The sequence below is a fragment of the Caenorhabditis briggsae genome (assembly GCF_000004555.2).
Source record: "Caenorhabditis briggsae complete genome, chrV, whole genome shotgun sequence".
NCBI lineage: Eukaryota > Metazoa > Nematoda > Chromadorea > Rhabditida > Rhabditidae > Caenorhabditis > Caenorhabditis briggsae.
The window spans coordinates 8,950,218-8,967,451 of NC_013488.2; the positions used below are offsets into that span (position 1 = coordinate 8,950,218).

The 17,234-nt window shown below is 39.2% G+C and overlaps 6 protein-coding genes across 6 annotated transcripts in view; 3 read left to right on the top strand and 3 right to left on the bottom strand.

Moving 5' to 3' along the window:
- The window catches only part of Cbr-pqn-53, a gene marked incomplete at both ends in the record, with an annotated part of 6,991 nt that extends 6,227 nt beyond the window's left edge, over nt 1-764 (top strand). Inside the window, 3 exons of the mRNA XM_002636609.1 lie at nt 4-375; nt 423-611; nt 684-764. Of these exons, the coding sequence (XP_002636655.1) occupies nt 4-375; nt 423-611; nt 684-764 (642 nt within the window). The remainder of the gene's footprint in view (nt 1-3; nt 376-422; nt 612-683) is intronic.
- Nucleotides 765-1,034: 270 nt separating this feature from the next.
- On the top strand, nt 1,035-3,782 carry Cbr-clh-6 (the record flags this gene model as incomplete). The annotated part of the gene is made up of 7 exons (XM_045237447.1): nt 1,035-1,163; nt 1,217-1,363; nt 1,422-1,560; nt 1,612-2,595; nt 2,649-3,084; nt 3,135-3,407; nt 3,455-3,782. 7 exons carry the CDS (start codon nt 1,035-1,037, stop codon nt 3,780-3,782), a joined length of 2,436 nt encoding a protein of 811 aa, XP_045097767.1.
- Nucleotides 3,783-4,010: 228 nt separating this feature from the next.
- On the bottom strand, nt 4,011-6,023 carry CBG23364 (the record flags this gene model as incomplete). The annotated part of the gene is made up of 5 exons (XM_045237448.1): nt 4,011-4,269; nt 4,328-4,923; nt 4,972-5,115; nt 5,597-5,824; nt 5,874-6,023. The coding sequence occupies 5 exons, from the start codon at nt 6,021-6,023 to the stop codon at nt 4,011-4,013; spliced, it is 1,377 nt and encodes a 458-aa protein (XP_045097768.1).
- A 5,075-nt stretch (nt 6,024-11,098) lies between these two features.
- On the top strand, nt 11,099-11,955 carry CBG23363 (the record flags this gene model as incomplete). The annotated part of the gene is made up of 5 exons (XM_045237449.1): nt 11,099-11,277; nt 11,357-11,479; nt 11,527-11,616; nt 11,680-11,816; nt 11,864-11,955. The coding sequence occupies 5 exons, from the start codon at nt 11,099-11,101 to the stop codon at nt 11,953-11,955; spliced, it is 621 nt and encodes a 206-aa protein (XP_045097769.1).
- A 346-nt stretch (nt 11,956-12,301) lies between these two features.
- Nucleotides 12,302-14,323, bottom strand: Cbr-dars-2 (the record flags this gene model as incomplete). The annotated part of the gene is made up of 4 exons (XM_045237450.1): nt 12,302-12,906; nt 12,951-13,908; nt 13,952-14,172; nt 14,218-14,323. The coding sequence occupies 4 exons, from the start codon at nt 14,321-14,323 to the stop codon at nt 12,302-12,304; spliced, it is 1,890 nt and encodes a 629-aa protein (XP_045097770.1).
- A 282-nt stretch (nt 14,324-14,605) lies between these two features.
- On the bottom strand, nt 14,606-17,182 carry CBG23361 (the record flags this gene model as incomplete). The annotated part of the gene is made up of 6 exons (XM_002636604.1): nt 14,606-14,890; nt 14,933-15,439; nt 15,500-15,814; nt 15,867-16,459; nt 16,510-16,704; nt 16,750-17,182. 6 exons carry the CDS (start codon nt 17,180-17,182, stop codon nt 14,606-14,608), a joined length of 2,328 nt encoding a protein of 775 aa, XP_002636650.1.
- Nucleotides 17,183-17,234: the final 52 nt, after the last annotated feature.

Here is a 17,234-nt window from a genome sequence, read left to right on the forward strand (position 1 = left end):
CAGGGTGTCGCCGCTTTTACTCTCGCTGCCAGAAGAACCGCAGCTATCAGACGAAATGTTGCTGCTGCTCGTGGAATTGTCCAACCAGTCCAACAGAGACCGAAAGCTCCGCGTACAATTATTCAGCACGTTCAACCTGCACCGGTTCGTGTCGTTCGCCAGATCATCACCGCTCCACCAACGGAGACTCACGTGATTCGACGAGCTCCACCACAGCAAGTTCGTCGAGCCCCACCACAACAAGTTCGCCGTGTCCAACAACAGCAACAGAGACGTGTCGTTGTGGTTCAACCAGTGCAACAGGGAAGACGCTTCCGTCCAGGAAACAATAACAGTCGCCGTAATAACACTGTTATCCGTCGTCAGGTTCCACAGGTGAGACAGTTTTTGGACGCCCATGTGTCAATTTAAAGAGTTTTCAGTACGAGCAAGTTGTGCAGAGAGTGATTCAAGTGCCAGTCCCACAACAACGTTTCCAACAGCAGCAACAACAATCACGCCGTTTCCAACAACAGAACCAACGATTCCAGAGACCACAGCAAAGTGGCGGAAACGTCAGATATGTCAACGGCGGAGGGAGACAAGTACAAAGAAAGACCGTTGTCAGACAGGTGAGTACAAGAAGTCCAAATTATGGAGAGCTACTTGCTCAACTATAAACCTAAAAATGAACAACATTACAGGTTCAACCAGTCCAATATCGCCCAGTTCAGTACGTCTCCGATCAAGCTGTCACATCTCGTGGTCGTGGATTCCGTGCCTAATGAATCCGACATTGTGCTCACACTACGGATACTCAGAAGTCTACTCGTCTTCAGCCAAAACATTTACTTTAACTTAACGCTTTTATTCCCCAAAACCTATATAAGCCCGCCTTGTTTTCTTACCATCTCCATGTCCATAATAAAATAATCAACTGAACCAGAAAAGTTTTTTTTTCTATTTTTTGCAATAAATCTGTTGCCTGAAAATCGGAAATTCGTTACTTCTCCACATATACACTAAACTTGACATATCTGAAAGAACTTCTCCAGATGACTTCTCGTGGGAGGGTGCGGACCAGCTCCAATAGTCTTGATCCAAATGAGGATCCAGTATCTGGCCTTGAAAGAGTCATGTCTAACTCGAATTTGGAACAAATGGCTAGACAGCGAAGAAGACATGTGAGAGAAAGAGATATGTAATTTCAAATCAGCGGAATTTTTTGATTTTATAGGAAGAGGAGCTTCTTTTCTCTCGGCAAATCGAGGAATCAGATCGAACAGATAGTCACGAAGCCTTGTCGGCAAGATACGAAAGTCTGAACTACGAAGTTTCGGAAAACAGATTGTATCGTGACGCTGAGAAAAAACCTTCCCATCAGGTTCGTCTCCTTTGAAGTTATTGAGAAAAAATCGCATAAATCGTCGAAAACTTTGCAGTTGACGCTATGGAGAATCTCTCGAAATCGATGGTTTGTATGCTTCCTGATCGGAGTATTCACTGGTCTCGTCGCAGCTTTCATCGATATCATGGTTCATTACAGCAAGGATATCAAATTCAATTGGATTCTCAAGTATTGTAAGTTGTCAATTTTGTTTTGTTTTTACACTTTTGATTGAAAGATTTCAGTAATATCAAAATGTGGAGAAGAACAGAGGGGAACTACCGCAGGATGCATGTGGACTGTGATGATTGCGTGGATCGGATACAATTGTGTTCTCGTCACCATTGCTGCGATTCTTGTTATATATGTTGCTCCGATTGCCGGAGGTTCTGGAATCCCTCAGATCAAGTGTTATCTGAATGGAATTGCCATTCCTGAGGTCGTTCGACTGAAAACACTTGTTTCGAAAGCTATCGGTGTAGCTTGTTCTGTTGGAGGAGGCCTTTGTGCTGGAAAAGAAGGACCCATGATTCATTCGGGTGCCGCCGTGGGAGCTGGAGTATCTCAAGGAAAAAGTTATTCACTTGGAATCGACTTTGGCGTGTTCCGAGAATTCCGAAACGATAGAGAAAGACGAGATTTTGTGTCAGCTGGAGCGGCTGCTGGAGTTGCTGCTGCCTTCGGAGCACCGATCGGAGGAGTATTGTTTTCTCTCGAAGAGGGAGCAAGTTTCTGGAATCAAAACTTGACATGGCGAATGTTCTTCTCAGCAATGATCTCATCTTTCACTGTGAATTGGATTTTAAGTTGGTTCAACGGACGAAGTGGATGGCTCTCATGGACAGGTCTCGCCAATTTTGGAATTTTCGAAAATAAAGATTACAATATCTGGGAAATCCCGCTGTTCCTTCTGATTGGTGTGATTGGCGGATGCCTCGGTGCTCTCTTCAATTATCTCAATACCCGTCTGACCGAATTCCGGAAGAAATACGTTAGCAGCAAGTTCGGTCGACTTTTTGAATGTCTCTTAGTCGCTGCAGTGTCCGGATTCCTTGCATTTCTCACCATCTTTGCAATCGACGACTGCCAACCGATCGGAGCAAATCCAACTGCCACATCCACTCAGATCAACCAAATGTGGTGTAAAAAAGGAGAATACTCAGCAGTAGCAAGTTTATTTTTCCAAAACCCAGAAGAAAGTGTTAAGAGTCTCTTCCACAGTCCTATCAGTTAGTGAATCATAAATGAACTTATGAATCCAATCAACATATAAAATTTTCAGATTCATTTGGAGTTATGACATTGGTAATCTTTGGCATCGAATACTTTTTGTTGACTTTATGGACATTCGGAATCTCTGTGCCTTCTGGAGTTTTCATTCCAGCCATTCTCACTGGTGCAGCTTGGGGAAGACTATTTGGAATACTGGTTGAAAGACTGTTCCCTTCAGTGACTGGAATAGATCCTGGAAAATATGCGTTGGCAGGAGCAGCTGCCCAATTAGGAGGTGTAGTCAGAATGACAATTTCGCTCACTGCAATCATTATGGAGGCCACCAAAGACATCACTTTCGGCCTGCCCATCATGCTTGTTCTAATGGTGACGAAATGGGTTGGAGACATGTTCAACGAAGGACTTTATGATTCTCATATTGACTTGGCAGAAGTACCGATCCTAGGATGGAATCCACCCAAAATGAGCAGAAACATTTTAGCTGAGTAAGTATCCCTGATACTTTGATACTTCTTAAAAATTAATCAATTTCCAGTCGAGTGATGCGAAAAGATGTTGTTGCTCTCGAACGCCGAGAACGAGTCTCTCGAATTGTTGAAATTCTACGATCAACTCTACATCACGGATTTCCAGTAGTTGACAGAATTGAAGAATCACCGTACGAGTCCCTGCCGGATTACGGTAGACTGAAGGGATATATTCTCCGATCTCAACTTTTCAAACTTCTCGAAAATAGGATATTCGAAGAAGAAGGAACATCCAGCAATGCTCTTCCAAATGACTTTTATGAGTGTCAAGATGATGATGAGTAAGATTTTTCTGAAAGCTTTAATGACTTGTAAGCTTTAATTACAGCCAAATGAAGTCCCTCAACGATCTTGGACTGACACAATATGACGAATCGTGCTGGTTGGACATTGAACCGTACATGCATCCTCACCCCCATCGTGTTCCATTGAACACTTCTCTTCCATTCATTTTCCGATTGTTCAGAGGTCTTGGACTACGGTACCTTTTTGTAGTGAATGATGACAACCATGTAAGTTCTTCAGTACTAGTTCAATTCATATTTCAAATCTTCCAGCTTCGTGGAGTTATCACTCGAAAAGATGTCGCCCGTTTCCGTGAGCGACGTCGTAATCATGAGTATCATGTCGATGAGCTCTACATTTCTGAATCCTAACATTCGCTTTGTTTTAGAATTTTGATCTTGAAATCTGAATTTCTTAATTCGGACTAATTGCCATTTGATGATGCGTGTTTTTACTACTACTGCTTACTTACCTGTATGTAATGTTTACTTAAAGTTAACACTGTGATAATAATATAAACGAGTTTCCTTTTATATCCAGAACAATCTACATAATATGTACATAACCGTAATGTATGATTTTCGAAGTTGAATCAAAAGTTAGGCAATTTGACGTTTCTTCTTTTCTTCTTCCACTGTCTTTCGGGTTACAAACGTGAATGGTTGTGGTTGGTCGGTTGCCATTGGGAAGAAAAGAATATTCGCAATGAACATCAATGAACCATTGAGAATGTAAACATATCCCCATTGAGTATGAGACGATTCATCGGAGACAAAAATTGCAACAGTGGCTGGAGCAGCAAACAGAGCAATACACTTCATGAACTGTATCATAGCCAAGACGAAATGAGCGTACTGCCTAAAAATTATCGAAGAATTTCGTAAATTACGAAAGGAGAATTCTTAAAAGAACCTACCTTGCTGCAAAAGTTCCACACTTGTAGAATCCTCCACAATTGGTACCCATCAAAGTGTAAACAATACTGAACATGACTACACTTGTGTACTTCCAGGTCACTGGAATATAAGCCAATGTGACACACATGAATCCAGCTAGACCAACGGAAGAAGTGTTGAAGAACCACATACGGACGCGTTCAGAAAGGAATTGACGATCCGAAAGCCATCCAGATATCAGCTTGGCTGGCATGTGAGCTACTGCTGATAACGATATCAACATTCCAGTTTCGATAACGCTAAAGTCGAGAACTTTCCGGAAATATATTGGAGAGTAGGTCAACAGAAGAATCAGTGTGGTCATTTCGAAGAACGAATTGATCCATACAGTTAGGATAACTCGATTCTTGCAAATCTCCCAATACGGAACAAATGAGTCTCTTTCGATGTGTGCTTGTGTTTTATTCTTTTGAATTGTAATTAGTTCTTTTGCAGACACTTTCTTATTGAACTGCGGATCGTCGTTGTAAAAATAGAGCCACGCTGCGAAAATGAGGAATCCAATGACGCCGTGAACGTAGAATGCTGACTGCCAGCCATATGACGATTTACACAACTGAAAAACTACTACATTGAAACAAAGATTATCCTCTTTTTCGTCTACCCAGCCAGATGCCGCGTTTGTCATTACAGTGGCTGCAGGACTGAAACTTGTCAAAATCGAGATAAAAAGTCCTGTTTGAGTTAGTGGAGCCCATCGGACACAAACGATTCCAATGGCGGCAAAGTCAGCAGAATAAGCAAGACCCTGAAAATTAGGCATTCGTTTAAGCTCAATTACCAAGTATCGACGTACGAGGTGGCGCACAATTACCAAGACTGATAATAACTGGTATATCTCTAGACATAAGTATCTTGGGAGCACGAAAATTGGTAGAAGTATAATTTTAAGTTTGATTCAAAGATACTGAAATTTTCAAACTGATTTCTCAAATCTAGGTACATTTATGATTGTCCCAAGATGAACACCGTAATGTTTCTTTTCCGCTGTTGTGATTTTCATAAAATGGAGCAACTTTGACATGCGATAACTCAGCTCGAAATTGATAAAGTAATTTGAAACTAGACCAGTTCACTAATGAAAAATTTTAATTTTTGTACTCCAAATTTGAATCGAGTACAACTCTTTACTCAAATGTTATGCTACTGGAAATTTTAGTCCCGGTAATTATGCTCCATCTGTAGCACACAAGTTTTAAATGATGACGCTGAAAATAAAATAATCCCACCTGTGCAAATCTCAGGGCCAACAGGTACGGTAATCCCAAATATGCACCGATTGGAGTCAAAATGGTAGCAAATGCAGAAACCATACCAGCGATGAAAAATGGGATACGTGCTCCAAACCGAACATATGAGTAGTTGATTGGACCAGTGCCAAGAATGGTTCCAACTGCGACGGCCCATACGATTGCGCTTTTCTCAGCAACTGAATAGTCGTATCTATTGTATGTTGTCTGAAAAATTTACGATATATAATTTTTCAATTTTTCATCTAAATCTAACTCCATTTTCAGACAGCTCGATTCCAGTTGGGTCATCTTTCATGCAAATGAATGTGAAGTTGATGATAATATAGTTGGAAAGAATAGAAGTAAGACATGCGAGACCAAGAAATACAACAAGGTAGCGGAACCGATTCTTGACTGGATTCATATGAATTCTGAAAGTTTTTTATTCTTTTAAATTCTGGGAGTTTTGACTAGAACAATAGAAGTATACATGGTTTAGTTATTAAAAAAACTAGTGAGGCTGTTTTCAACAAAAAAAGATATTGAACATTATGACGGTATGAGGACTGTGAACTGTGTTGTAGAGTACATTCATTTGAAGAGGAACTAAATACCGTTGAACCTGTAATAGAAGGGCCCCTATATTGTTCAGTTTAAGCTAAGTCATCTCATTTCCTGTAAAAGATATTTAAAAGTTATCAACTAAAAAAATGTTTAGCATAATATCAAAAATATTTTGTTAGTTGACAAAAATCTTATATCTTTGACAGGAACCAAAATAAATTGGCTCAACGTTGGGGTCCCTTCTAATGCCGATTTTACGGTAATGAGTTCTGGGAAAATTGAAGCATGGTAGTCAAAATAAAACCTTCGGAAATTCATATTTACAGATGTTTCCTATAAGTTGTAGTAGATCAGAATCTGCTTTCATTTCAAAATCAAGAGAAAATCTGAAAACATAAGGCTTGAAAATCTGAGGTTTAGGTATCAATATCTAAGATTCAGTCTATTTCTGTAGATTTTGCAGCTTTTTAAATATGACCGTATCCAGTTATTCTTATTCTTTGTCCCTAAATCACATAAGCTCCGCCCACTCTCCTCATAGCTTCCCCGTGAAAGAATCATGAACTGAACGCAATAGTCTCTTTTCTCATTCTTCTTCGGTCAAATTTTTACCCTCGCCGCGTCGTCGTGGCCATCTGATGACCAGACCGTCGATGTGTGAATCCGAATGTGTAGTTTGTACGTCTTTTTGGTGGCATAAATTGGGTGACAAACCAGTCATACATGGAATCACTGAAACAAACAGCTTGACCGGAAAAAGTGCAACAACATGTGAAAAACTGATTTTGCATGCAAAAAACGTTTTCAGTCGAAAAATAATCGGGACAGTCTAGTGGGTACAAAGCCTAACCTCGTAGCAGAAAAGTGTTTTTTCTAGAAGACTGGGATATAGGCTAACAAGTAAGGTAAGCAAATGCCACCCAATACACAAAGAAAAATTGAAAAATTAATCCTAAACATGTATAGAAATCTTCATTAATTTGAAGTAACTTTAAACCTGCAATAGAACAGCACTCTAACTTCTAACTTTGAGATAACTTTTCTCGGTTCCCGTCAAAGAAATGAAAAACTTGTCAACAGATAAATGGTTTATCAAAATATCAAGAGTGTTTTGCCAGTTTACCCATTTTCGACAGCTTTCATAGAAATCAAGATAATCGAGCTCAAACTTGACAGTCGACAGGGGCACTTCTATTATACGTTTTACGGTCATTACCTTTATTTGTGTCCACGGTTCGTCGACGTTCTCCAAATGGTATTTTCGATCTGCTGGAAGCTCGCTTGATCAATGAGGCACTCAAGAAAATTTGGTATTGGGCAGAAAATATCTGAAGCTTTGGATTTGCATTTTTTTTTTTGCTCGCCGAACCGGTTCATATGAGCTTCAGAACATAATAACCGATGTTGGTATATTCTGTACAATCACCGTATTTTCTCAAATAGAAGTCCACTCAAACCGTCACGTTTGAGCTCAATTATCTCGCTTCTTTCAAAAGATATCAAACAATTGTCAATTGATAGATTATTTATCACAATGTCACTTATATTTCATTAGTTTACAAAATGTTGATATCTTTCCAAGCAATTGAGATAATTGAGTTCAAAATGGACAATTTGGGTGGGCTTCTAGAAGTAGCTATTAGAGGAAACACGATACGATTATTACTATACGTTCCGTTGATATGATCTGATAGCTGTTCTGTGTATTCAACATATCGTGTCTTTTTCGTGTACTTCATATGAATTTGCACGCCTCCATCTGTAACATTTTGATCAGTGGACAGTCGCCAAATAAGGAAGCCCGAAGAACAGTGACGTAAAAGATCAGGATGGTCGATAGTCCCTTGATTCACTATATCAGAGTTGTTCAGCACAGAAAAGAACAAGTGTAAATTAACCTCGATAAGTTACATTCAGACACTCTCAAGATCATTTTTGAAAAGACTCAGATTCCAATTTTCTAGTCCGTCTCCCTGGAACCATTCACGACGGAATTGTTTGGCAGCTTCGTTTGGGGTGTTAGTCCACCCGACAGTAATACGGTCGCTGTTCGTGCCCTGAAACAAAAACTTTTTGGAACAATCAATTGAATGTCCAAAACCAACCTCCTGTCCTAATGTCGCAAGACACAGCTTCAAGCACATCCTCCTTTAGGTCGAGAACTCCACATGGTGGGTCAACTTCGAGTCTCTTCACGTTGGTAGTCTTATCCAATACGGCGAGACGAGGAGTTAATCAGCTTGATGTGGTAGGTGTGTTGTCATTATACAGAGAGTTGAAGGTTGGGTCTGGATGTCTCCTGGTAGGACGGATTGAGCCATGGCGTTGAAGGAGTTTTCGAATTCAGTGATGAGTATTGTCACTGCACCAGCTATTTTTACAGATTTCTTTTCACTGTTTTAGATCTTTGATCTAGATCTGGATAAGAGATAAAAGAAGTTCAAGTTGAAACTGAAATTTTGTCACTGTCAAAATCTATTATGTTCCCGTTAGGTGTATACTTGAAAAACGGGCCCTGTTATAGTTTCTTCTAGGATCAATAATTTTCGATCAACTAAATCAGATATGATAAAACTCGACGAGTACTACAAAATTATCTCATTAAAAAAGTCTATGAGCAGAGTTACAAGTCGAGTTTTATCATATCGAATGCAGTTGGTCCAAAAATATCGATCCTGAACGCAACTATAACGTGGCCCGCCAGACGCTCATCTTTGGCCCGTTCTCAAGTCTGCTTATAAGAATTGATCTATAATTTGTTTTCGATTTTTCTCAAAACTATTTGATCTTATAATTTAGGGGTGACGATTTCAGGAACTAATTTTTTGTTTTCGATAGAATAAATAATTTAACTTTTCCGACAAAAAATTTAAAAGAACTCAGATGTTTATGTTTTTGTGGTTTTTTATTTCACTTCCTGGAAACCCAATTTTTTTTCATGCTAAAACTTTTATTTCAAGGAATTTTAAAAACTCGAACAGCCATTTTCAACTATCCACTTGTTTTCTTCTGTTTTGTAAAACCCTATCGCATGTTTGAAATTCCTTCTCGAATTTTCTGTTTTCGGTCGTAACTCATTTCGTTTTTCTTCCACTATCAGTTGGTTTTCCTCTCCTACTCTCACATGTTTTCTCCTCCTTTTCTACCATTTTCTGTCCTTTTCGTATCGTTTTCAACTGATCAATACCGCTGTCTTCTCTAATACCCCATCTTTGAAATTATCGGACTTTTTCTAGTTTCTGGGTGTGTCCCAACTAGTCCGATTGGAACTTTGAATGGGATCTTTTATGAGGCTGAATTCCCAATTATTCTGATTTTAAAGAGAGTCTCAATCTAAATTCTCATCTCCATTTCTTCATTTCTTCACCTACATTCACACTCCCACATGTTGAAATCACGCTCTTTGCTCTAAACCAACGCCTGTCCTTCCCGTTATGGTCACTAGTACACAGTACCAAACAGAGAGAGCGTATATGTTTGCTGACATTCAGTAAACATCTGTGCATGGGACAAGAATCCATTCCATTTCTTTTCATTCTGATTCATTTCCATTTGTTGCTTTCGTTTCTCATCAGTTTGCGATTCTCGGTTTTCGGTATTTTTAAGGTTTCAGAAATTGTACGGATTTTTAATGAAGATGTTGGTTCTGTAAATTCCGATTACAAACATCGAACAGAAAATGACTCGTGAGATAAAATAATTTTGATATTAATTTAAGACTTTTTTTTCCATTTCCTACCACTTAATTTTGGAGTCAACCGAGCTGATTCTATTGTAACTTTTTGCGATTTTAAATCAACCTCAAACGAAAAATTAAGAACTTTCCTCGATGACTACAGTACCTCACTCTAGCTACCATCAGTTACTTTTAGTTGAACGTGTTAATTTACATCCAAACTGACATATTTTCCTCTCCCCTATTTTTCTGGTACAAACAATCGAAACGGTAGAAGAGAACAACTACAGTAACCTAAAAATATTATAATTTTCGGATTTTTTTTTATTTTCGTGTGTTTCCAATCATTTTTTTTTCACTATTAAACATTTTTATTTTCCGATTTGTTCGCGAAAAAATAACATAAAAGTCGAAAAGAAGAAACGAGAGAATGAATCATGAAAATAAAACGATTTTTAAGTTACGGTAGATGTCGCTGTGGGACTATCGGCTCCGGCCAACGGTGTTCCTCTTCCACATCTCTGCTTTTTTGTACCGGAATAACATTTTCCCTATTTCCGATATAACCTCAACAAAACAGCTAAATCTTCTTCACCTCATCCTTTACCACACTGACAACTTCATTTATTATTTATTATCATGCTTTATTGTCTGAAGGAAGCCATAAATCATACCGGATGACACCTTCTCCTCGCACCTCCATTCTCTTCCCCCCTATTCATGCAGAAAACCCCTTCACACAATGTACAAGTGACCCTTTTCCTCTTTTGTCTCTCCTCCTACGTCTCTTCTTCTCTTGCACTTCCTTCCCGTTTTCTTCCAGCCTCCTCTCTTCAAACGATGAGGTTATTCTCAATGTTGGAAGAAATTCCACAAGTGGTTTAGTTTTCTTCTATTTGACTGTTTTTGTTTTCCTGAAACAATTTTTGGACTCTCTTTTTTAACCTGGAGTTTTTTGTTCTCTAGTACACTCATTAGTTTTTGTAATTTCAATTGCTCGATACTTCTAATGCGATTATTATGTTTGTATTTTTAAAAAAATCGGAGCTGTGGAAGAGAAGAGCTTGTGATCATGGACAACGTTTCCCGTAACTAAAACTACAGTAGTTCGGCTGCGGCGGGTATCCCCCGGTTTTCTCTTCCACAGCTCCGATATTGGCAAATCAGCATAATAATTGCTGATTCCTTTTGCAACATTTTTTCACTCAACCAGCTTTCGAACCGTCCAAAAAATCTGTAAATTTTCAGGAAGAGTAAAAATGGAGGCGATCGCCGAGCACGATTTTCAAGCTGGTCCGAACAATGAGCTTTCTTTTCGACGTGGCAATATTCTGAAAGTTCTCAACAAAGATGAAGATCCGCATTGGTTCAAAGCTGAACTGGATGGTCATGAAGGATTCATCCCATCGAATTTCATTCGAATGAGGGAGTGCCCATGGTGAGACTTTATACTTTTTAAATCTGTTATCAAGCTAAAAATACTCATCTTGAAGTTGAAAAGGCCCCAATATTTCTAGGTACCTCGGAAAAATAACCAGAAACGACGCGGAAGTGCTACTGAAACGAAAAAATGTAAAAGATGGTAATTTCTTGGTTCGACAATGTGAGAGCAGTCCGGGAGAGTTTTCAGTCAGTGTTCGGTTTGTATTCAAAGCTGATTTTCCATTTTCTATTCTTAGTTTTTCAGATTCCAAGACTCCATCCAACACTTCAAAGTCCTGCGCGATAAAGGCGGAAAATACTATCTGTGGACCGAAAAACACAATTCATTGAACGAGTTAGTCAGATATCACAGGCAAGAAAATTTCTAGACTATTATTTCTTTATTCCGTAATTTTAGAACAGCGTCTGTTTCGAGGACCCACACATTACTATTATCGGATATGACCATTGAGGTGAAATTCGTTCAGGCGCTTTTTGATTTCAACCCACAAGAAAGTGAAGAGTTGGCTTTCAAGAGAGGAGATGTTATTATTTGTGAGTTTTTTTTGCAGTATTATCGCAAAAATCTATTTCTGTTTCAGTAATCGACAAAACTGATTCGAACTGGTGGGAAGGACAACTCAACAATCGACGAGGCATCTTCCCATCGAACTATGTCACCCATCTACAGTAATCACTTCCATTCCAATTTGCCACGTTGTCTTCTTTTCGATCCCTGTTCCATTTTTAAAAAAGTCTCTTAGCTATATCATTAATTTTTAATAAGTACCAAAAAATAAGTTAGTTACAATCTGCTTCAAATCTTATTCTCGTTTGTCATTTTTTCCATTCTCTTGTCTGTCATCATCACCGGCTTCTTATAAAGGGTTACCCACATTTTCTTTTCGCTTTCTCAACTTGAAATGAATCTTTTTTCTTCTTTTTAAATAAATGGTTTTTTTCATTGACAGAATATCATAACATGAAAACAAGAAACAACAACATTCTAGGTTCCTAATTTTGAGAAAACGATTAAGGAATCAGCTATCTGCATCTGATCGTAGTGTGATTCCATATCTGAAATTCAAATAAAAATGAGCATGAAAGTTTCTCTGCACTAACCTCTGCAATTGCTTTTGAGAAAGAGTTGTCGGTGCATCGCTCATCAGATCTTTTCCGTTTTTCGTTTTGGGGAACGCAATAACATCACGAACTGGTGTTAAGGGATTTCCATCTGAAGCTAGCATTGCCACAAATCGATCAAGCCCCAAAGCAAATCCTCCATGTGGTGGTGCTCCATAAGATAATGCATTCAAAAGATGCTCCATTTCTTCTGTAGGCTCTCCGAGCACTTTCAGAACATGCCTTTGAATTTCAGAGTTTTCAATTCGAACTGAGCCGCCACCCATTTCAACTCCATTCATCACCAAATCATAGTGTTGTCCAGTGATTTGAAGAAGTTTCTGATTGTCCGACTCGAAAAGCATTTCTTTGTCTTTCTCAACTGGAGCAGTGAAAGGATGATGGGTCGACACAAGTTGACCTTCTTCGAATGAGAAAAGTGGGAAATCGACAACCCAATGAGCAGTTACGCCACCTTCTGAACGGAGACCACAAACTTCAGCTACGTAGTTGCGAAGTTGGCCTTTAAATTGAAATTGAAAAAGAGTATAAAACTAAAAAAAATACCCAAGGTCCAATAAACACCATCAGAGTGTCCCCAACATACGATGAGAACATCATCTTCCGTCAATACAAATTCGTCCACAATTTTCTGATTTTCCACTGATTTGAACCAACTTTTCTGTGAAGGATGACAAATCGCAAAATTTCTTCCATTTTCGTTCATCTGAATCAATCTTTTCCATTCGTTTTTGATTGAATTCGAAATTGAAGTTTTTCCGGTTCCTCGACAAACAATTACTCTGGCTCTCCAGTTCTCGCAATCATTCTTTTTCAAAAAATTAAAAATACCACTCTTCACATCTTCAATTTCCCACGGAATTCTCATATCTGGTTTATCGATTCCATACTTTGCCATGGCTCCAGAGTACGATATTCTTGGAAATGGAGATTTGGGTTTGATATGATTCAGAGATTCGGGCCAAGCGGATATGACCATGTCTTCGATTAACTGCATTACACCCTCTTGCGTTGTGAATGACATTTCCACGTCGACTTGAGTGAATTCCGGTTGTCGATCCCCTTTGGAGCCCTCATCTCGATAGCATCGAGCAATCTGAAAAATCAAAGTTTTTTTTTCCGTTTCTCCATTCAGAAATACCTGAAAATAGCGATCAATGGCTCCAACCATCAAAAGCTGTTTGAATTGTTGAGGACTTTGAGGTAATGAATAGGCCATTCCATGATTTGGAGATGGCGCGGGTACGACGAATTCTGTGGCTCCTCCTGGAGTACGACGGAAAAGTGTCGGCGTTTCCACATCGACGAATCCACTTTTCTCCACGAGAAACTTCCGGAGATTGTGAACGAATTCTGATCGGATGCGAAGGGATCTCTGAAGCTTGTCGGATCTTAAATCGATGTAGCGATATTTCAGTCGGGTTCTCTCATTTGCATTAACACCTGGGAGCAATGGAAGGTTTGATACAGCCTTGTTCAGCACTGTTAGTTTTTTGACGCCAATCTGAATTAATGGAATGCTATCTTTGATGAATATTGCTGAATACTTCGATATCACCAGTTTTCATTGCTTTATTCCGATTCTCTCCTCGATCGACCACAACTCCATCAACTCGAACGATGGATTCGTAAGGAAGATCTTTTAGAAGTCTTTTGAGTTCAGAATTCTCTGGAATCGTGGCTTGAACAGAACCGTAAGCATCCCGTAATACGAAAAATCGATCCATTCGTTTATGTGATAACCAACCCATTACGCTCACTTTTTCATCTGAATCAACGATGGACTTTTATTATAATCTGTTCAATATCTTACCTTTATTTGAAGCATTTAGTTCTCCACAAGTATGGGATCTTACAGTGTATGAGGACGTGGATAACAACCTTCGACATCCTGCTGATAAATGTTTTGCCGTTATCATTCTGAAATTATGGTCAGGTAATGCTGGAAAACTCTGAAAACAAAATAAACCGAATGGGGAACCTTCGGTGAAAGACCCAATTATGTAATAGGAACCAATAAATTTCAGAATACCACATTTATTTTTAAAATTTAACAAAATTACAAAATATAACAAATATCACAGAAAAATCGAATACACCCGATCATATATACAATTATAAAAGGCACAGCAGTCTATGAGCAGACTAGTTTTAGATATATTAAACGGAAAAAGAGAGAAAACCCGTTAATCTGGATATATTTAGACTTCATAATACCACGCCTTTTTCCGTTTTAAAGCTATATTCTGTCCACCTATCCGTCTATCTATATTCTTATAACCAGGAGCAAGCAAGTATTTGAAGCCGAACTTTCGAATTTCTTCAATGTCATCGTCTCCAAGAAAATTGCTCAAAACCACCATATCGCTATCGAAGAGAGCACTATTCCACTTGTCGGTGTGAACACTGGGTGGCTCATTTTTGTAGTCGTCCTCTATTCTAGGGGTTTCTTCCAACCAACATACTGGACCGTGATGGAATTTTACCTGAAAAAAGAAGTTAAAAGCAGTAGTTCTTTATAAACATACCTTTCTATTTGGATAGATATGATATTCATAAATATCAGCCATCATCACCCGGAGTGCCACAGAATCGACAATTTCATGAAGAGGATAGGAACATCCATTGCAGAAGAGGTCAGGAATCGGAATATCTTTGACTATATCTCGAATATCATTTAAATGCTGTTGTTCTTCAAACAGATAAAGAGCCTCCTTGTTGACATTTTCTAGCTCTTGAGTGTGATTCGGATACGCTTTTAGAAGTTGATCAAGAAGTTGTTTTGCCGAATCCGAAGATTCTCCGTTCCTTTGCTTTGCTTCATCCTTCAGATATGCCCTCATCAAGAAAGTTCGCACTTTATCCATAGCCTGCTGTGATTTCTCTTCTGCCTTCTTTTTCTCTGCCTCTGCTTTCATCTTTTCATCCACTTCATATTGTATCAATTCCTCCTTTTTCCCGTATTGATTCTCATAATACTTCTCTCCTCCTTTCTCAGTCAAGTTTCGTTTTTCCAGATGATCCCCTGTGCTGACCTGAAACATAAACTGCATAAAACTCCATACCTCCATAGACTCCATAGATAAACTCTATACCTCTTTCTCTCCAACCTCTTGCTCCCGCTTCGCTTGAATGCTACAACAGTCCAACATCCCAGGATCAACTGGATGTGCCTCAGTATTAAAAATGTAACCACCTCCATACAGAATACATGTAAGATTCTTCGAACTCTTAAAAATTCGAGCTTGATCTCCTTTTGAGTGAATAAAGTTTTCCGGGTCAAACAACAAGTACAAATATTTAGTTGTTTCAGCTAGGAAGAACGATTCCATTCTATCCTCAATGTTGTGCTCTTTGACATTGTTGATTGTTGCATAACCACATTTTGTACGAGCCGATGATTCGATGGCCTGAAAAACGAAAATTAAGGAGGCCAATATTTTTCAGCTCAAAACAACTCACGTCAACAATTTCTGCTCCTAACTCTAGCCATGTTTCATCTTTTGTAGCTCGATATAGGTACATTAAAGACTCAACCATCTCTGGTCTTAATGGGAATGCTGATCTTTTGTCAACTGGCTCTTCGTTATGTATATTGTAGAATTCCGGTGGGAAACCGTACTTTCTAATAATTTCCGAGTACTGTAGCATGATCCGAGAAGCGTCTTGAACGTCTCCAACCATAGTCAACGTTCCAGGCCAGAAGGCCTCGAGAGATTGAAAGATGGGTAGTGAGACAGCTCCCTTGGCCATTGAAACCCACATAAACCAGTCACCCTTTCTGACATGCTTGTTGATCGATGTTGCATGTTCGTGGAATTGTTTCATGAGACTCGGTCTTCTGAACAGATAAGATCCTTTTGCCAGATACTCGAGGTAACTGTCAACGCCGGCTCCGATCCCAGAGTCTGTGGCTGTCCACTGTCCTGTCTGAACATTGATATGATTTCCAACAAGTCCAATCGGAGATATAGTGGACCATAGAGCATCCAGAGCTTTCAAGGCAACCTTCTCGTATTTATCGTCACCAGTTAATCGGGAAAGTGTTCCGAATTCTGAAAAGCTATGACGAAAGTTGAAAACCAGGCAAATCGAACGACCTTACCAATAATGAATGTTCCAACTCCAGCAGTGCAAGTAATCGGGGTTTCATCTTTGTGAACTCCATACTTCAAATTCACAGTTCCATAAGGCATCCCAGTATCTGTGTTGAATGCTGGCATCAAACGATCAGCCATTTTCACCGCTAGCTTCAGAAGCGGTCCATCACATGGATAGCCTTTCCACTCTTTGACCAGATCTGAAAATTGAGACTAGAACAGAAATCAAATAGTTCATTTCCTACCTTTATGTCTCCCAGCTAACATATGGGCAGAAATCAGCCCTCCAACCACTCGAATGTTGGTTTCAAACACTGATACATTGACGTTTGCATCATCACGAACCTTCTCGAGCACTAATGTGACAGCTCTTCGGAATTCTGTGTTGTTTCCCATCACTAAAAGAGTGTCTAGGGCATCAATCAGAGATAGAGAGAAGGATCCCCAAGTGTCTTGTCCAACACAAGTAATCGGTTTCAACTCGTCCAATGGAAATGCGTGGTTCAAGTATCCATCATAAGCATGGTAAAACATTCGACGAACTTTTTCTCGGTATGAGCTGATGAGTTTCGGTGTGAACCGTATTGACGATTTTGCATTTTCAGAATCCTTGGGATCGTCAGACGCAAAAACTATTGTGGCTAAAACTAAGAAGAACGCTGCTTTTCGTATAATCATCTGACCTGAAATTATTTGAATCTCGATCCCAAAAGACATCACTAACTTTCAA